This window comes from Nuphar pumila, chromosome 9, assembly GCF_984573655.1.
Source record: "Nuphar pumila chromosome 9, dmNupPumi1.hap1.1, whole genome shotgun sequence".
NCBI lineage: Eukaryota > Viridiplantae > Streptophyta > Magnoliopsida > Nymphaeales > Nymphaeaceae > Nuphar > Nuphar pumila.
Window position 1 is genome coordinate 115,889,570 of NC_143257.1, and position 17,461 is coordinate 115,907,030.

At 37.9% G+C, this 17,461-nt stretch overlaps 1 protein-coding gene across 1 annotated transcript; it reads left to right on the forward strand.

Moving 5' to 3' along the window:
* Positions 1-703: 703 nt before the first annotated feature.
* Positions 704-16,288, forward strand: LOC149828977 (digalactosyldiacylglycerol synthase 2, chloroplastic-like). Its single transcript, XM_090017829.1, has 6 exons — positions 704-736; positions 1,810-1,896; positions 7,552-7,947; positions 13,577-13,843; positions 14,915-15,264; positions 15,689-16,288. Exons 3-6 carry the CDS (start codon positions 7,666-7,668, stop codon positions 16,215-16,217), a joined length of 1,428 nt encoding a protein of 475 aa, XP_089873955.1. The 5' UTR covers positions 704-736; positions 1,810-1,896; positions 7,552-7,665; the 3' UTR covers positions 16,218-16,288.
* Positions 16,289-17,461: the final 1,173 nt, after the last annotated feature.

The following is a 17,461-nucleotide window of genomic DNA, read 5'->3' on the forward strand; positions in this document are numbered from 1 at the left end:
ACTTTCAAGTTGGATATCAAATCGATCTTATTCAAAATCCGACCTGATTACCTTTTACCATATTAATAGTTTGTTTTGGTTTTATTTTTTTTGAAACTAGTGTTACCACATGTATTTTGGATTAGATTCAACCTTATCTCATTAGATCTGATTAGGGGTGTCAACGGGTTGAGTCCAAACCTGGATCTGATTAAGTGATACGCGTATCGGATCTAGATTCAAGTCCGACCAAATTTTTCATAAGAAAAAACATAACCGGATCTGATAAGAATTTCATAAACCAAACCCAATCCATACCTGATAAAATAATATTTTTAAGTCTTTTACATTAAAAAATTATGGATCTTAATCAGAACTCGGGTCGGACCCAGGTTTGGTATAAAATTTCATAAACCATACCTCATGGGTCCGACCAGATAGTTAATCGGACCCTCTTCTTTGTAACCAAACCCTGACTCTATAGGATCCAGTACGGGTCATACCCAATCCGTTGACACCCCTAGATCTGATTAGGATGCGTATTCCGATTTGGGTCTACTGTTTACATTTCAGATTAGGATTCGAATATGGCAAGATCCGGCCCGAATCCGACACGTTTGCACTTTGCCGACCACCCATTGGAGTTTGGTCTACTCACTCTCTCTCATATCATTCCTCTTCATCGCCCAACCACCAATTTCACCGGCGTCCATTTTGCTCTAGCGACGGGCTAACGGCGATCCCTTACCCGGCTACGGTACTCTCTCTCTCTCTCTCTCTTCGGTTTTTCCTTATGTTTTGCAAATGACATTCAGGAGGTTTGCGTCAAATTAGTTAATCTGACAGAGGAATTACTCTATCCACAATATCTGAACTTGACACCGTGGCACCATCCGAAATCTGTAATTGCGATCAAAATTGATCTTCTACCTATTCACCCACCACCAATTTCCTGATGAAAAATCACGCTGCCATCGGTAATTTCCCTCATTTGGTTATGTGGGTGAGAAACAGTTTGTTGTTTGGACGATGCCAACGAAGTATTTTATAAGATGATTGAATCAGACGTTATATCCCCTACTGCCGTTGATCATGGATGGACGAGACTTGAGAGTGTGGGAGACATTTCCTTGAATATTGTGATTCTTCTTTATGGAACCTTTGGGGAATGGAAAGTTTCACGTTGACTGTTTGATGAAATGACTTGAAATGGATGGCCTCTCATGGATTAACAGGATTTTTTTTTCCATTTTGACTGTTAATTTTGTTGTTTATTGGTTTATTAGTTTTCTTTGTATTTAGATTTCCACTTGTATTAACTTCCAGCTGAACATACTTTTTGAGTTGAGGATCTGGATCTATAAAACTGCATATGAACCCAATCCACTCTGGGAAAGATAGGAAGAATCGATTTAGCATTGCCCAAATTAAACAGGAAAAATTCAACAGATTGGATTGTTCAAGAACTTATACCAATTTGCTGGAGTCCTATGATTCTATTGGCAATGGTTTTAAGAGGAGGCAACTTATGCAAATTCTCGGCTTGGGCAGCTTGTTTTATGTGTAATTTATGAGCATTGCTTGACGAAGAGATCACCAAAATCAAGAATTTTAAATAATCAACCAAACACACACTGAATTAATACCTGTATCTTTTTCCAGATTTTGACCTGTACCTAAATGCTGCAAATTAAAATCAAGTTTTTAATAACACAAAAAAATATGTCGCTAAAACATTAAACACCTGGTTTTGCATCCTAACACCCTTAATAATTTTCTGTTATTTTTTACTTTTTTGTAGCTACCTTAAGTGATTGTTTCTCGTTTCAGGTCCACCATCCTTTTGCTGAAAATCTATTTGTTTTAGTGACTCTTTTTGTATTGATCACTCTGTATCATTGGTCACCTGAAGTTGAGGTATGCACTCTTGTCCATTACCACATTCAGTAGGAGCAAAATTGCTTCTTATGTATGCTTGGTCATTATTTGATTAAAGATTGTTCATTAAAGTACACAATTTTAATAGGAGTAATCATGCTTATTTTATTATTCGTGATTATTTGGTCATTATTTGGTCATTATTTGGTCATTATTTGGATTGATGATGTTAGAAATTCACTAGGAACAATTCTCGTTAGATACTGAAAGGTTACAAATTATTTCTTGCCTACATTCTGACCCTTTATTCTCTATCATCTACTCTGGAGAGAAGTGATGCCTTACACATAAGATGATTGAAGTCATACTTGATGTTTGTATAAATTGGCAATGCAAGGCTCTTAGATGTCAAATCCTTTTTCCCTTGTCCTTGATGAAGGCTGTAGTGAAAAGGTGGTCCATCTTTGAACTTCTACTAAGACTTGGTTGAAAGGAAAAACCATTAAACTGAAATTACTTTGGAGAGAGAGAGATTAATTCTTTTGAGATTATGACAAAACAAAATCACACTGTCATCTTTATCTTCCTATCCATTGTAGCTAGGATCTAGGTTTGCATTTTGACAAGGTCATCTTGATGTAGTTGATTTGTGTCTTGTGACCATGAACTGAACCTGGACCAATTGATGGACCTTCAAGTTCGCTTCATATCACATCAGACATTCCTGTGGTGTTAAATGACTGATCTATCTGCCAGTAGGTCTTGCATTTCAATATGCATAAGAAATGCATAAATTAGGTCTTCTATTAAGCGAACTTGGAACGAGGCCTCAGGTGGGGGCCAAATTGAAAGAAAAGTTAATTAGTTAAAAGTGATGAGTTTGCTGTTTTCATGCTTGTTTGGTGATAGGGGTCAACATGGAAGTTGGCTTGGGTTGGGCCCAATGGTGGCAACATGACCTGCCACTTGCATGGCCCAGTTCTTACTAGATTTGGGCTACACCCATATCATGTGGGTCCAGTGCCAAACCAAATCCCCTTTATATATATTCCTGGATTAATGTTGATTTGGGCACCATTTGGAAAATGTCCACCCATGCCAGAGCCAAGTCCAATTAGCTGACAGGCCATGTTAGGCCCCACCATAATGGCTTTTATATTTGGTCCGTCAGGTATTCAGAGAACTTCTACCCCTAGCGCAACTTCAGTTATGTTTTCTATAGACTCTTCTTTTCATGCATCTTTATTGTCAAATGCTTATCCTTTTCCTGAGAAGAAAGTTTCAAGGATGGACCTATGTCAAGGGAACGGGACAACCCAGACAATAAATCATAAGTATAGCTTGTTGCAACGGCCAATAAGGATATTCCTTGTTTCAGGGGAGAAGAATCAATTAAGCAACACTTTCACAACTGTCTCTTCTTCCAGAAATTCTTTTGACTAGCCTGAAGTGTTGGACGTCGTATAAGCTCCTAGCTGTGTCGAGATTGTGGTTGACATAAGTTTGGTCGTTTACCTGTTTGGATAAGAAAACAACCATTGGTTCCCCATTTACTTCTATTCTTTCAATTATTTTGAAAAGGAAAGTTAAAAGAAAAGGTGAGTCAAAGTTTTTTGGGTCTGATCCAACTAAATATGTAATAGTCAAGGTTGTTCATATCGTACCGTATCGTACGATACAGTACGATACATATCATTACTTTTGGGGTTTACGATACGATACACACTCATATCAGGATATGAGTGTGTTTTATACCCGTATCGGGTGTATTGTAGGGCGTATCGTACGATACACCTTCGACATACTTTAAAAAGGCCAAAAATTATTTTTTTTCATTTTAAGTTTTAAATACCTTTTGAGGGTCAACTTCTCCATTTGTCTAGGGGCCATTAAAAGTGCATTTTCACTGTTTTTTCACCCAAAGAAGTGGGTTAAGATAAAAAAATACATTTTCACCATTTTTTTTACTTAAGAAAATGGGTTAAGGTAAAAAAATCTTTATTATGAGTAAAATTACAAAGCTACTCTCTAAAAATTTTTTGCCTCGAGGGGGCACTATCCCGCTACAACCCCTTGGATCGGCGAAAATTAAAGATTTATATCAATGTAGAAATCAGGCTCCACACTCCAACAAAGATGGCATCCGATGATCCGGCATAGCAATGGGGCACTCAAGTAATGAGTGGAAACCGATTGAAAATCGAGTGCAACTATTGTCATAATATTTTTGTTTATGTAGTATGAAAGTATAAGTCTTGTGCATGTTCTTAATTGCTAGATATTTAATATTTTGCATTGTTCTTATGAGATAGTTGATGTTTGATGATGTCTTATGTAGCTCATAGAGACATAAATGCTTCATATGTGATTTTATGGTTGTATTTTGTGCAATTCATCATTATTTGATGTGATGTGATTTTTTAGAATTTTTACTATTTTTTTCTGATTTTCTTTTTTGGATTTTTTGAAAATTTGTATTAAAAATTTAAGATACGTTTATGATACGATATGGTGTTACTATTGGCCCTACCGATATGCTACTTACAACCTTGGTTCTAGTCTTGTTGAATGTTAATCCAGTTTCAAGGAAATATAATTAAATCAGATCTAGTGGAAATTGGATCAGAGATAACTTGTTTCCTGTTTTTCCGTAGAAAACCATGTTCATAAGTCATGCTCAACTAGTATCACTAGATCTAGTTTGAGAAAATTCATAGTTGCAGATCATGATTAGATACAAATATGGATCCACTTCAGTCAAAACATGAAGAGTTGCAGATCATGAATGATTCAACCCATGACCCAACCCATTTTTTATCCTAATAACAATTGTGACTGATCTTACTAGTTATGCACGTGGGTATTTTCAATACCTAATAAAACCGAAGGGATGATAGCAAAAATTTTACACATCAAAAATTAAAGATCTCATTGTTCTGTTTCTTTCCTATTTAGAATTCACCCTTTGAACCATAGATGTAAATTGATTCTTTTTCTTTATTTCATCTTGAAAAAAAGAACACTTTGTTTTTGTTGTTAACTTTCTTGTTTAATTGTCCTTTTTTAGAAATCATGTCCAATTTGGTTACCATTTGCTCAACAATTTAAGGTTTTTATCTTTTTTTCTATCTTCCCAGTCATTCCCGGTTGATCCTTCGTCTCCCAGTTCCTTTATGTTTTGTTATCGTTGAGTTTCACTGTTGATTGATGAATCAGTTGCTTGCTTCATGAATTGTATCAGTGATTAATTCATGAATTTGACTGGATTTTGTTGATATTTTTGTTTTTTTATTTCTTTAAGAAATTTTTGGGATTACGTTTGTACTTGATTCTTGATTCATGCAATTTCTTTTGATCTTATATAAATTGCATTTATTTTTTAATATCGAAACCTTTAGATTTTGGGCAGAATGCAACAGCTGGGACATGAAATGTCTTATGCTCTTGATTCATATTCATCAAACATAACAAAACTAGGTATATGATTAACATGGATATATTTTCATTTCTGCAGGAACTGAATTCAGAAAAACTATATTAGTATTTGGTTTTTTATGATTGATTTTGCTATAAACTATCTCCTGCCTTTTGTTGTAGTGCTCAGTTTTGGAAAAAAAAATCTTTTCTGGAAGCATGTAAAACTTTCAATCAAAGTGATCAGCACGTCTTGAGCTCTATCACTCATCAAGAAACCCTGCATCATGTAAGTTGTATGGTTAACTATGTCACAGGGACTCGGCAAACTAGGTGTCGCACCCGCGTCGACGAGACGCAATGCGGGTGTGCGTGCGGGTGCGGCACCCAGTGCGGTCAACAGGACCCTGGGTGCGGTCAATGCACCCAGGGTCATTTGTGTCAACTTTTTTGGACAAAAAAAATGCTCCCAACTTTTCTTCCGGTGAACGCAGAGAGAGAGAGAGGGGAAGGATGCAGCAGGGGGCCGCTGGCCTTCCGGCGAACGCAGAGAGAAAGGGGGAGGGCACGGCAGGGAGCTGCCGTCCCTTCGGCAAACAGAAGAAGGAGACGAAGAAGAAAAGAAGAAGAAGAGAAGAAGGAGATGCGTACCTGAGAGAGCCTGCGTCGTCGTTGGTGTCGGGGTTCGGTCGCACGCCAGGAGCGAGAGAGAGGGGAAGGACGCAGCAGGGGGCCGCCGGCCTTCTGGCGAACGCAGAGAGAAAGGGGGAGGGCACTGCAGGGAGCCGCCGGCCTCCTGCCGGCCCTTTGGCAAACAAAAGAAGAAGGACACGAAGAAGAAAAGAAGAAGAAGAGAAGAAGGGGATGCGTACCTGAGAGAGAGCCGACGTCGTCGTCTGCGCCGGGGTTCGGTCGCACGCCGGGAGTGAGAGAGAGTGCACAATCGAGAGGGAGAGGAGGAGGAGCGCAGGGGTGAGGGCTTCCCCCTCACCCTTGCGTGATTTAAAGGGCACGGGAGGACACAAATCGGGAAACCCCAAAGGGGTTTCCCTTATCAGCAGAGGGAAAAAAAAAACGAAGGCCCACTGCTGCGCGGGTGTTAAAAACTTTTTTTAAAGGGGTTCGGGTCCGGGTCCGATTTTTTTTTTTTGTAAAATCGTGGGTTTTACACCTACCCCAACGAGCAAAGCCCTCGGAGAGATGAGACAGCTGACCTTGGGTGCGTTGACCGCACCCAAGGTCATTTATGTCCAACTTTTGGACTTTATATATATATATATATATATATATATATATATATATATATTATTTTTATTTATTTATTTTGCCGCACCCCCGCACCCAAGTTTTTTGAAAGTGCCGCACCCCCACACCCGAACCCGCACCCATGTGACAGGTTAAATATATGCTGTTAAGGTAATGTGTTAGTGTTCATCCAAACTGAGTAAAATAACTTCACTTTTTTACCTTGAAAATGAACATTAAACTCATTTCTATCTGGTTTTAGAGCCAAAAGTACCCTAATGAGGACGGAATAAAGTTTGAGTTCCTGAAACGGACTAGAGTCAGAACTTGGGTTAGGGATTTGGCTGGAGATCCTGGAATGATGGTGCAGATGTTAAGAAAGGGAAAATGAGATATTAACATCTAAGAGCTTCACTCTTTTAGGGTTACTTGCCTCTATGTTTTCACTGAGGTGGGATTCGTCTCTATTTTTTTCTTTCTAAGTTTTAACAACGGATGAGAGAGAGAGAGAGAGAGAGAGAGAGAGAGAGAGAGAGAGAGCAATTTTGGAGGACAAAGTCTAAGCTCTTGTTTGATTGAGGCAAAAGTAGTTTTATGTTAAGGGTAAAAATTGGTTATTCCCATCTAGCAACAAACTGATTCAAGTTAAACCCAAGGGATGTTTTCGCATAAGTTGGGTATGTTTTTAGCAGTTTGAAAAAGTATGTGCACTTTTAGAAATAGCTGAAATGCTAGATTCATTTTTGAAAATTTTCCTTATTTGTATTTGTATTTGCTATTTTCTATATGCAAAATTGGCTGGTTTTCATTGAAATAGCATTAGTATAAAATAAGATTAACAAAATTGACCTTTTCAGTGGAAGCTCGTGTTTATTTTTAATAGATTTTGTTTCCCAGCTAGCTAGTTTGTAGTTTTTGCTTTTGCTTGTAAGCATTTCCTTTCTGATCTTTTTCACTAAAGAACTGACTTTTATTTTGCTATGTTTTGTGAATAATCAACAAACTAACTTTGACTTTTATGTTCTGTACTTGCAGCAATGACTGTGCTTGTTGCATTGCTGGTAGTCAGCATGATATGAATCTACGATATCTGCAATAAACCCAAAAGTCAAATACTTGGTCATTTTTTCTTCTCTCCTGGATGACTTCATGGAGAAAACAAAGCATATAGCCATTTTTACAACTGCAAGTCTTCCATGGATGACTGGGACTGCAGTGAATCCTTTATTCCGTGCCGCTTATCTCTCAAAGGAGGTCCAAGGAGAAGTTACTCTGTTGATCCCTTGGTTATCAAACAGTGATCAAGTACAGGTTTATCCAAATAATATCACTTTCGACTCTCCAATAGAGCAAGAAAAGTATATACGTCAATGGCTTGAAGAGAGAACTGGGTTTACATCAGGATTTAAAATATGTTTTTATCCTGGGAAAGTAAGTCATTCCCTTGTCTCCTGTATCGGAATAATAATTTGTATTTAATATGCCATGGATTTAGGAATGACTTCAATTGAATATAGAATAGTGTGCTCTTGCTTTGATTGTGGTTGTGCTCACGACATCCATGTCACCTTCTTCATCCGAATTTGCCTTGAATCCTTGATCTTATAAATGTACTCCTAGGAACAGAATAATTCTTGAGAGAAAAGTGTAAGTCTGATGGCCTCCTTTCTTGAACTTTGCTTATGAAATCAGCTATTATTTTCAATGCACCTTTACATTTTTTATTCTATTTATGATATGGTTGCATTACATGATATCTTTAAGTATTTGAGTAGATAATTCTTAATTCTAGCTCAAGACCTATTAATAAATTGCACAAGAATTCAGTTTTCCATGAGCTAGGACTTCAGAGTGCAACATGTGGAAAATGGCTGGCACATCTTTAAGCAAGCATCTATGTAGCAAACTCATGTAAGAAAACTGTACATCCAAAAGAACATGCTTTTTACAACAAAAACTATTAGCTGCTTACTAACATCCTACTATAGTATTTGTATTTTGGAATAAATCAACATAGACTATTTTTTGGATGATTGCAGTAGTTGCTATGAACCAAATTGGTAATTGGATAACTTTATTGCTTATATAGTAATTCAGTTAATTCACAAGCATTCTTTTGTTTGCAAACATGACATGCTACAATTTCAACATGCCCCTGCCTTTTTACTCAACTAACAATTTGATCATTCCATACCTATGTCACACGGACTCTTCTAACAGGGCACCGCACCCACACCCAGGCGGGTGTGACACTTGGACACAGCTTCCTTTATGTTAGGTGAAGTCAACCACACTGAGGTCCATTTCTATCCAAAAGTAGATTCAGTTAACCCTAATAAAGTCCATTTTTATCTATATTATATATATAAATACATAGATGCACACAAATACACATAGTGTTAACTTAAAACTGTTAAAAATTTTATATATATATATATATATATATATATATATACACTTCCCTGCACCCCCGCACCCAAGTTTTTTTAAAGTGCCGCATCCGCATGCGTACCCGCACCCGCACCCGCACCCGCTCCTATGTGACATAGTTCCATACTTGGTTGACTTGTCTCAACTGGGCCAAATGAAAAAGTTGCCAAAGTTGGCTAAATTGTTTGACTTGCCTCTGGTATCAGTGGCAGTGTTGTAATTGCCATAAGGCATTTTTGGATTTATAACCCAAAGAAACCGCATCCGGCACGAAGATCTAGTCATGCTGGCTCAGCCTACCATACCTACGGTCGTCGTAGCAGCAGCGTAAAACTCCGAGGCTGGGACCCCTACTCCGGGGCCTATGCTACGCGTTGGTTTGAGCAGAGGGGCGATGCCCATGGGAATGAAACCTTGACTGCCTGTCTAGCAGCCAAGGCCCCACCCCACTAGGCCAACCCCCCTTGGCGCACGATAAGGCATTTAATGTAACACAAATGAGTGCACAAGTGATGATGAATGTGTTATTTTATATATCCTGTTTGCCGGTTTGCATGTTTCATGAGATGAGAAAAGAAAAACTAGAAGACATGGGCTCACCCCCATTGGATCAGGATGATGTTATGAGGTAAGAAATTATTTATTTATAGGTCAAATGATCTTCTATTTTTTCAATCCCAGCAACTTTCTCTTTCTCAAACTCTATCAGCTATCTTTTCTCTCTCTTTTTTCCTTCTTTATCTCCTTTATAATATTGTTTGATGTTCTCTGGTATTTCTTCTTTTGAATGGATGTGGTCTTTGATTTCCATAGATCATCTTGAAGAGATAAGAAAAAGGGATGTCAATATGATTTGATTTCGTTAAGCTATAACCTTACTCTCGTTCCAAAAGTAAAAGGCATTGCTACTGATATCTAAAATCTACTATTCAGATGTGATTGCAATCCAAACCACCTTCCTCTAAATATCCTTTTTTTCTCTGTTTCTAGATTCCTCATTTATTTTGGCCTGTCAAATTTAAGTTTGTCTTTCCTTTGCTTTTAATGACTAGTTATGGCCGCACCATGAATTTCATTTTTTTGCATGCAAAGATGAGCTCAAGGTATTCTGTAGTATAGATTGCCTTGCAAGACTACAGAATACCTTGTGACTGAAAGTGCATTTTTTTATGGAAATAGAAAAACTTACATTGTTATGTGATGAACAATGAAGAAAACAGACTGAGGTGGAGTTCTTGAGGTTGGGATGCTTTTGCTGTGGGGGATATCTAGATTAAGAACTATAGATCTCTCTAGGAATACGTGTCAGGTAGTTTAGAATAGCTGCCACGAAACATGAAAATTGTGGAGGGCATTTGAGATAGTTTGGGCATGCACTACAAATAATTGAAGCAACAATTGTGTGAATGGTTCTGTGTCATACAACTGAAATGAGCTAGAAGAACAGAAAAGCTGGCAAGGACTTCAAAGTGAGCAGAAGTATACCAAGAGTCTGGAGTATCATAGGATTCTCCAACAACAACTACGCCTTCATCCCAAAACAATTGGGGTCGGCGATATGAACCAACAAAGAAAATCATTCTGGGTCTTCCACATGAATCCTTCTCCTCCAATCATTTCTATCCAATGCCATGTCCTCGGTGAGGTTCAAAGCATTCATATCCTTTCCTATCATCTCCATCCAAGTCTTCCTAGGCCTACCCCGACCTCTTTTAACTAATATATTTTCCCATTTCTCCATCCTTCTAACTGGAGCATCATTAGGCCTTCGCCGAATATGTCCAAACCACCGTAAACGATTCTCTCTCATCTTATTTTCAATGGGTGCAACGCCTACCTTTTTACGTATCTCCTCATTCCGAATCTTATCTTTTATGGTATTTCCACACATCCATCTAAGCATACGCATCTCAGCTACACTCATTTTTTGAATATAATGTCTCTTGGCAGCCCAACATTTCGTACCATATAATAAAGTGGGCCTAATAGTCGTCCTATAAAACTTTCCCTTCAACCGCAATGACATTCTACGATCGCACAACACTCCAGTTGCACTTTTCCATTTTATCCACCCAACCTTTATCCTATGATTTACATCTCCATCAATTTCCCCATACTTTTGAATGATAGATCCTAAATATTTGAAACAATCATCCACCGGTATTTCTTGCTCACCAAGCTTCACTACACTCCCATCACTACTTCGTTGCTTACTAAACCGACATTCCATATATTCTGTCTTACTCTTACTCAACTTAAAACCTCTTGCTTCCAATGTCTGTCTGCATAATTCTAACTTAGCATTAACCCCAACTCTAGACTCATCAATCAAAATAATATCATCAGCAAACAACATACACCACTGCACATTTTCTTGAATTGATCTCGTAAGCTCATCCATCACTATAGCAAATAGGAAAGGGCTTAAAGCAGATCCTCACAAGCTGAGTGAGGCAATCTATCATAGGATTCTCCATTGGACATAAATGAACTGTGTGTAGATCTGACAAGCTAAACAAGGTTAGATGATGATGATGTTATTGATGCCTTCTTCCTTTTCCATCTTCGTGAAGGGCTTTGGTAGGTTTCTCCACCGAGCCCCAGTATTACATGTTAATCCTGGCTTTTCAGTTGTTTTAGTCTCTAAATTGGTTGGTTCCATCATGAATTTAGATGTGTTTTCCTATGGTATTTGGATGTCTAATTATCCCTTAGGCCTCAATCTAGCCTGCAGCTCCTCACAAGCTGAGTGAGGCAATCTATTTATAATTTAAGCACTTCCTAGGTGAAAGCCTTAAAGATTGCATTAGAATATTGAATTTTTGACAGTTATATGCATGATAAATATTTCTCTGCTATTATTTGTATGATATGATGAGGGATATATATATACCAACTTCATGTTCTGGTTTGTTTTGAAATTGATAAGCAGATAACACCGTAAACATATGCTCTTGTAACTCGATTTATAACTTTGCATATATGCTGACTAACTTGTTAAATATATTTTTGTATATACATATAATGTATATATATACCTTTGTAGTAAGTATATGTATTTTTTAATGTATTTTAGGATTTTATCTCTTGTATTTTTTTGTTTTTTATTTTCTTTATTTCTTGTATTTTTATCCCTTTATAGGGGTATTTTTGTCATTGTGAGATAGCCGTTGGGACTAGCCAATGGTTAGTCCTCTCTCTTTGCTGTATATATATGGAGTAAAACCCCTTTTTTGTTATGCTTCTCTACAACATTTCATTATCAATAAAATTAATATTTTTTACTTTGTGTTTCAGCCCATTAATGGCTTGTGTGTGTGCTCTTGAGACCTCTTGTTTTTTTCCTTAGTGGCTTATTCACATAACCTTTAGTCGGTTTTCTTGTTTGTGCATATTCTTATTGTTCCATTACATGACGCAGCAAGTCGTGCTTTTAACACTATTTTTTTTCTTTGGTATCTGACAAGAACATAATTCATGTAAAAGGAAGAACTGTCATTCATCTTGCATTTCATTTGGATTTTCCATGTTCTTAATGGACCCATGGCCTGCTCCATAGTTTTAAGACCCAGAGACTCGCGACTCGACTCGTTATGGGTTGACTCATGACTTGGTGACTCGGCCAAGTCATGGTGACCTTATATTTCTGTAAAAAGTATGTATATAATATGCTTGTATATATTGTATAGCTAATTGTTACATATAATGCATTTGTATATAATATAGGGCCGTCAACAGGTCCAGTTTGTACTAGGTACCCTACTCGACCCGAATTCCTGGGTATGGGCATGAAAAGTTCCAACCAGAATAATATTTGAGTTGACCCGAACCTGACCCGAGAAATATGAGGGACGGGTTTGGGTTATGATTTTTGTCGGTACTCGATCTGACCTGGCTTTATTGTCGAATACCCGACCCGAGTGTTTTATATGTACTTTCAGTAAAAATAAATTTCTGAAATTATACGGGTCCAGGGTTGGGATTCTATCTTCTTGACCCGACAAAACCCAAACCTGGCAATTTGTTATTTGGACGGGTTCAGGTATACCCTGATGGGTTGGGTACCTGACCCGTTGACAACCCTAATATAATATACATAATCTATGTCACAGGGACACACCATTTTGGTGGTGTCTCTAGTGACACGTGGACACATACGAACAATATTTTAATAATATTTTATTATTTTTAATATTTTAAGGGTTTATTTCAATAAAAATGTATTTTAACATTAAAATATCAAAAAATAGTTTTAATTGATTAAAAAATGAAAAAAAAATGTGTCCTATTTTTCAAAAAAGAATTGAACTTGCAAGTCCAACCCACGTCACGTGTCCTTGTGACATTGAGTCATTCTATGACTCGGTGACTCAGCCACCACTCGGCCGAGGTTTGTTAAGTTGCAGGTCATTCAATAATTTGACTAGATGAATGGCCGAGTCGAGCCAAGTCACGTGGTCACCGAGTTGACTTGGCGAAAACACTGGCCTGCTCTTCTTTGGCTTTTATTGTATTGCATCTTTTATGTGGCTTTAGGATAACTGCAATCATATCCAGTAGAAGGTTGAACTGGTACCTGAATATTTAACTTTTGATGTTCTAAAATGAATTGGTTGTCTCTTGGCTTCAGTTTTCAAAGGAGATGAGGAGTATTCTAGCTGTTGGAGATATTACGGAGCTTATACCAGATGAAGTGGCTGATGTGGCAGTCCTTGAGGAACCTGAGCATCTTACTTGGTATCATCATGGCCGGAGATGGAAAACCAAATTCCGATGGGTTATAGGTGTTGTCCACACCAATTATCTTGAATATGTGAAGAGAGAAAAGAATGGTCAAGTACAAGCCTTTCTTTTGAAGCATATTAACAATTGGGTTACTGATATCTACTGCCACAAGGTGTGTTTCTATGGATTGTTTTTATCAATGTTGTCAAAATTGGTCTGAGTTGGCCTGAATTGGCTGATTCAGATCTAATCTGCCCAAAGACTATTCAAAAGGGGCTGATTCAAGGTCGTTTCAATTGATTTTTTTTTTTTCTAAAGGGATTAAAAAACCTTTTTCAGCATTTTTTTAATTTTTAATGACACGTATCATCAGATTGTAAAAAAGGGGCCGATTCGATTCAAATTTTTCATTTTTTTAAGAAACCGATTCACCTAGTGAACCGATTTTAACAATATTGGCTTTTATGCATCCTTTTGGTTGATTGTTATTTGTTTTGGTCTTCAATAATCCAGAACATTGTATACAATCTACTCTATGATGTAACTTTTAATAAATTTTTGTTTTTTCCTTAAACTTGAGGAAATCACACATCTGCATGACAACTCCATGAAGTTACTTTAGTTCAGACTTGTACTAAGCTCTGTAAGCTTATAGCATACCTTTTATTCATTCTTTTTGCTCACCTTTTTAGTATTGTAATTTTGTAGGTGGAAAATGTGGCCATGTTATTAATTAGTTGACTGAAATGAACATGTATTTAATTGTGAAGTTACTGCATGTAAATCCAGTTTTTGGTATGAGGAAACTAAAGCTACTGTACAGATTGATGCAAGAGGAGTCTTGTTAGAGACTATAAGGCTAGACGTATGTTCTTTTCCATTTTTATCCATCAACCTCAAGTTATCCCACCCAAATGCTTTATATGTGATTTGATACTTTGGTGGGACTTGGTTTAGCACCAACTTGAACCTTTGTCCCTAGTTCTGGTGGTTCCCCGCTTGTCGGAAATCCAGTGGCTGTGGACTAATTATAAATTGACATAAGAACAAAACATCACAGATGAACATAGAATAATAAAGTAGCATTGTAGTTGGAGTTCTACACTTTGAGATGCTCATGATCTCTTACTTAATTTCTTGTTTGTTATTAAGTTCACCAATTTACACTTATGTCATAAAAGAAATTAATAAAACATAATCAGTGAATTTCATCTGATCTCGTGTGATGCACATGGTTGTGCAGGTCATAAGGTTGTCAGCGGCTACTCAAGAACTTCCAAGGTCTGTAATATGCAATGTCCATGGCGTCAATCCCAAATTCATTGAGATTGGCAAGAAGGTGCAGGAACAGCAGCAGCAGGGGCAACAAGCCTTCACCAAGGGAGCTTACTACATAGGCAAGATGGTATGGAGCAAAGGGTACAAAGAGCTATTGCAACTGCTCTCTGATAATCAGGAACAGCTATCTGATTTGCATGTTGACTTGTTCGGCAATGGTGAAGATTCTGAAGAAATCAATGAGGCAGCTAAAAAATTGAGGCCGACTGTAAATGTCTATCCTGGACGAGACCATGCTGATTCGCTGTTTCTAGGGTAAGCCGAAGTCACGTATTCTCCTGTCCATCCTTTTTCAGAAATATGCACGTAAATGACAATCTACTAGCCTAATACGTTCAGTTCTCTTAAAGTCATTTCTTCATTAAGGTATTAGTGTTTGTTCTCTTAAACAACAGATTGCATTTTTTTGTTCTTTATATATATATGAGAACTGAATGTATTAGGCCCTATTTTCTCGTTCTATCCCGTTAGGCCCCATATATACACACACACACACACGTTATTTTTTCTGCACAAAATTTGGTTTAAACAATGTTCTTGTTTAAAGACATGGTCTTGAGCTCTCATAATTTCTCTTGTTGCCGTTGGTTTGGTTCAAGTACTTGTGATCAATTCTCTTGCACAAAAAGTTTGTTTTGATTAAATAGTTTGTCTGCAAATTCTCTCTCTCTCCATTCAGGTACAAGGTGTTTGTAAATCCAAGCACGACTGATGTTGTCTGCACCACAACAGCTGAGGCACTTGCTATGGGCAAGATTGTGGTCTGTGCAGACCACCCATCCAATGAGTTCTTCAAGCAATTTCCCAATTGCCGAACCTATAGAGATTGGCCTGGGTTCGTGAACCAGGTGCACACTGCCCTGTCTGGCAATCCAGCACCACTAATAAGTGACCAACAGCACGAGTTGTCATGGGAAGCTGCCACTGAACGGTTTCTTCGTGAGGCTGAACTGAACCCCCAAAATGGAAAACCCATGGTTGCCTCAGCTTATCCTGATTCAGTCCCTAATCTGATGTCTCTTTCAGTAAGTATGGAAAATATGAAGAAGCACATGGAGGATGCATCTGCTTTTCTGCATTTCACTGCGTCTGGCTTAGAGGCAACACGACGCTCATTTGGGGCTATACCAGGATCCATGGAACCGGATGAAGAGCAATGTAGAGAGTTGGGGCTGCCTTTTCCACAAATAAAGCATGGGTTTAAATGATGATTAATAATGAAGAGGCCCATTATTGTATAACGATTAATGCAAGTTTTTGTATTTTAGTCCCTGTTCATGTACTGGAATTTCTTGTGTAGAGAGAGAGAGAGAGAGAGAGAGAGAGCAATCGTCCGCAACCTGTGATAAACTGGATCACAGCTGGTTATTGAAAAATGTGGTTGTAGGAAACGCCTCAGATAGTAGTTTGACCAAATTTATCCCCAAGTCCTCAACTCCCTTCCCGGATACCTGTTCCCAAACAGAACCCTATTGAAAATGCACCATTTCCTTCTCGTGGGAATGCAACTTAGAAGTTCAACCTCACCTGGTTATAACTTAAAAATGATCATTCCCACAATTTTTTACCATTGGCCTAGTCAAGTCACCTCCTTTTCTTCTTATTCTTCCTTGTGATTATAGAGATTATATAGAATCCAAAGTTTTTCTTGGACTAATAAAAATGATCACTTCATCTCAAAAGCAATCCCAGCTAAATCTAGAGGAAGAAGGTCAATAATCTTATGTCAACTAAAACTTCTTCATGATAGACGTGAAATAGGTGACTACTCCACTCAGCCATATTAGGAGTGTGAAATATAGATTTTTCTTCAAAAATGAAAATAGGAAGAACCAAACCAAACACTTTAGATCCAACAATTTGAATCACACAAACCACACTAAAGCAGCAGTATAAAAAAAAGCCCACAAGGGCTCCACCCACCTAGCTAAGTGGTTCTGGTCAAAGTCTTCGAGTTGAAAGATATCGCAAGTTCAATACCTTGGTCTGCATCCCTTGCTGCAAGGTCGAAGCTAACGGGAAAGTATCCCATGTGGGCAAGGGGAAGTACTCATGGAATTTTACACCATTAACACTGAAACAAGGTGACAGCAAACGTGACACCTCTCAACCTAAACGGGACATCTGGACATAATGATGGTTTCTCCTTGTTACGAGAGAGAGAGAGAGAGAGAAAAGCTGCATTGAAATTGGGTGCTTCTTTTCTTCAGTAGTGTCCTTCTATGAACCAGAAACCAAAATACCTAAAAAATTTCTTATCTAATAGAAATGATAATTGAAAAGCAAATCTTAGAAACTATGTTGATTGCTTGATTAGAATTAGTTGCAAAGCTAAATGCGAAAATTATATTCTGAGTTTCGGTAAAAACTAGGGATGTAAATGGGTAGGATCAAGGATAGAGGTTTTGCAAGTTTTGGCTGTTCTGGATCAGGCTCCCCCATGTATTTAGCT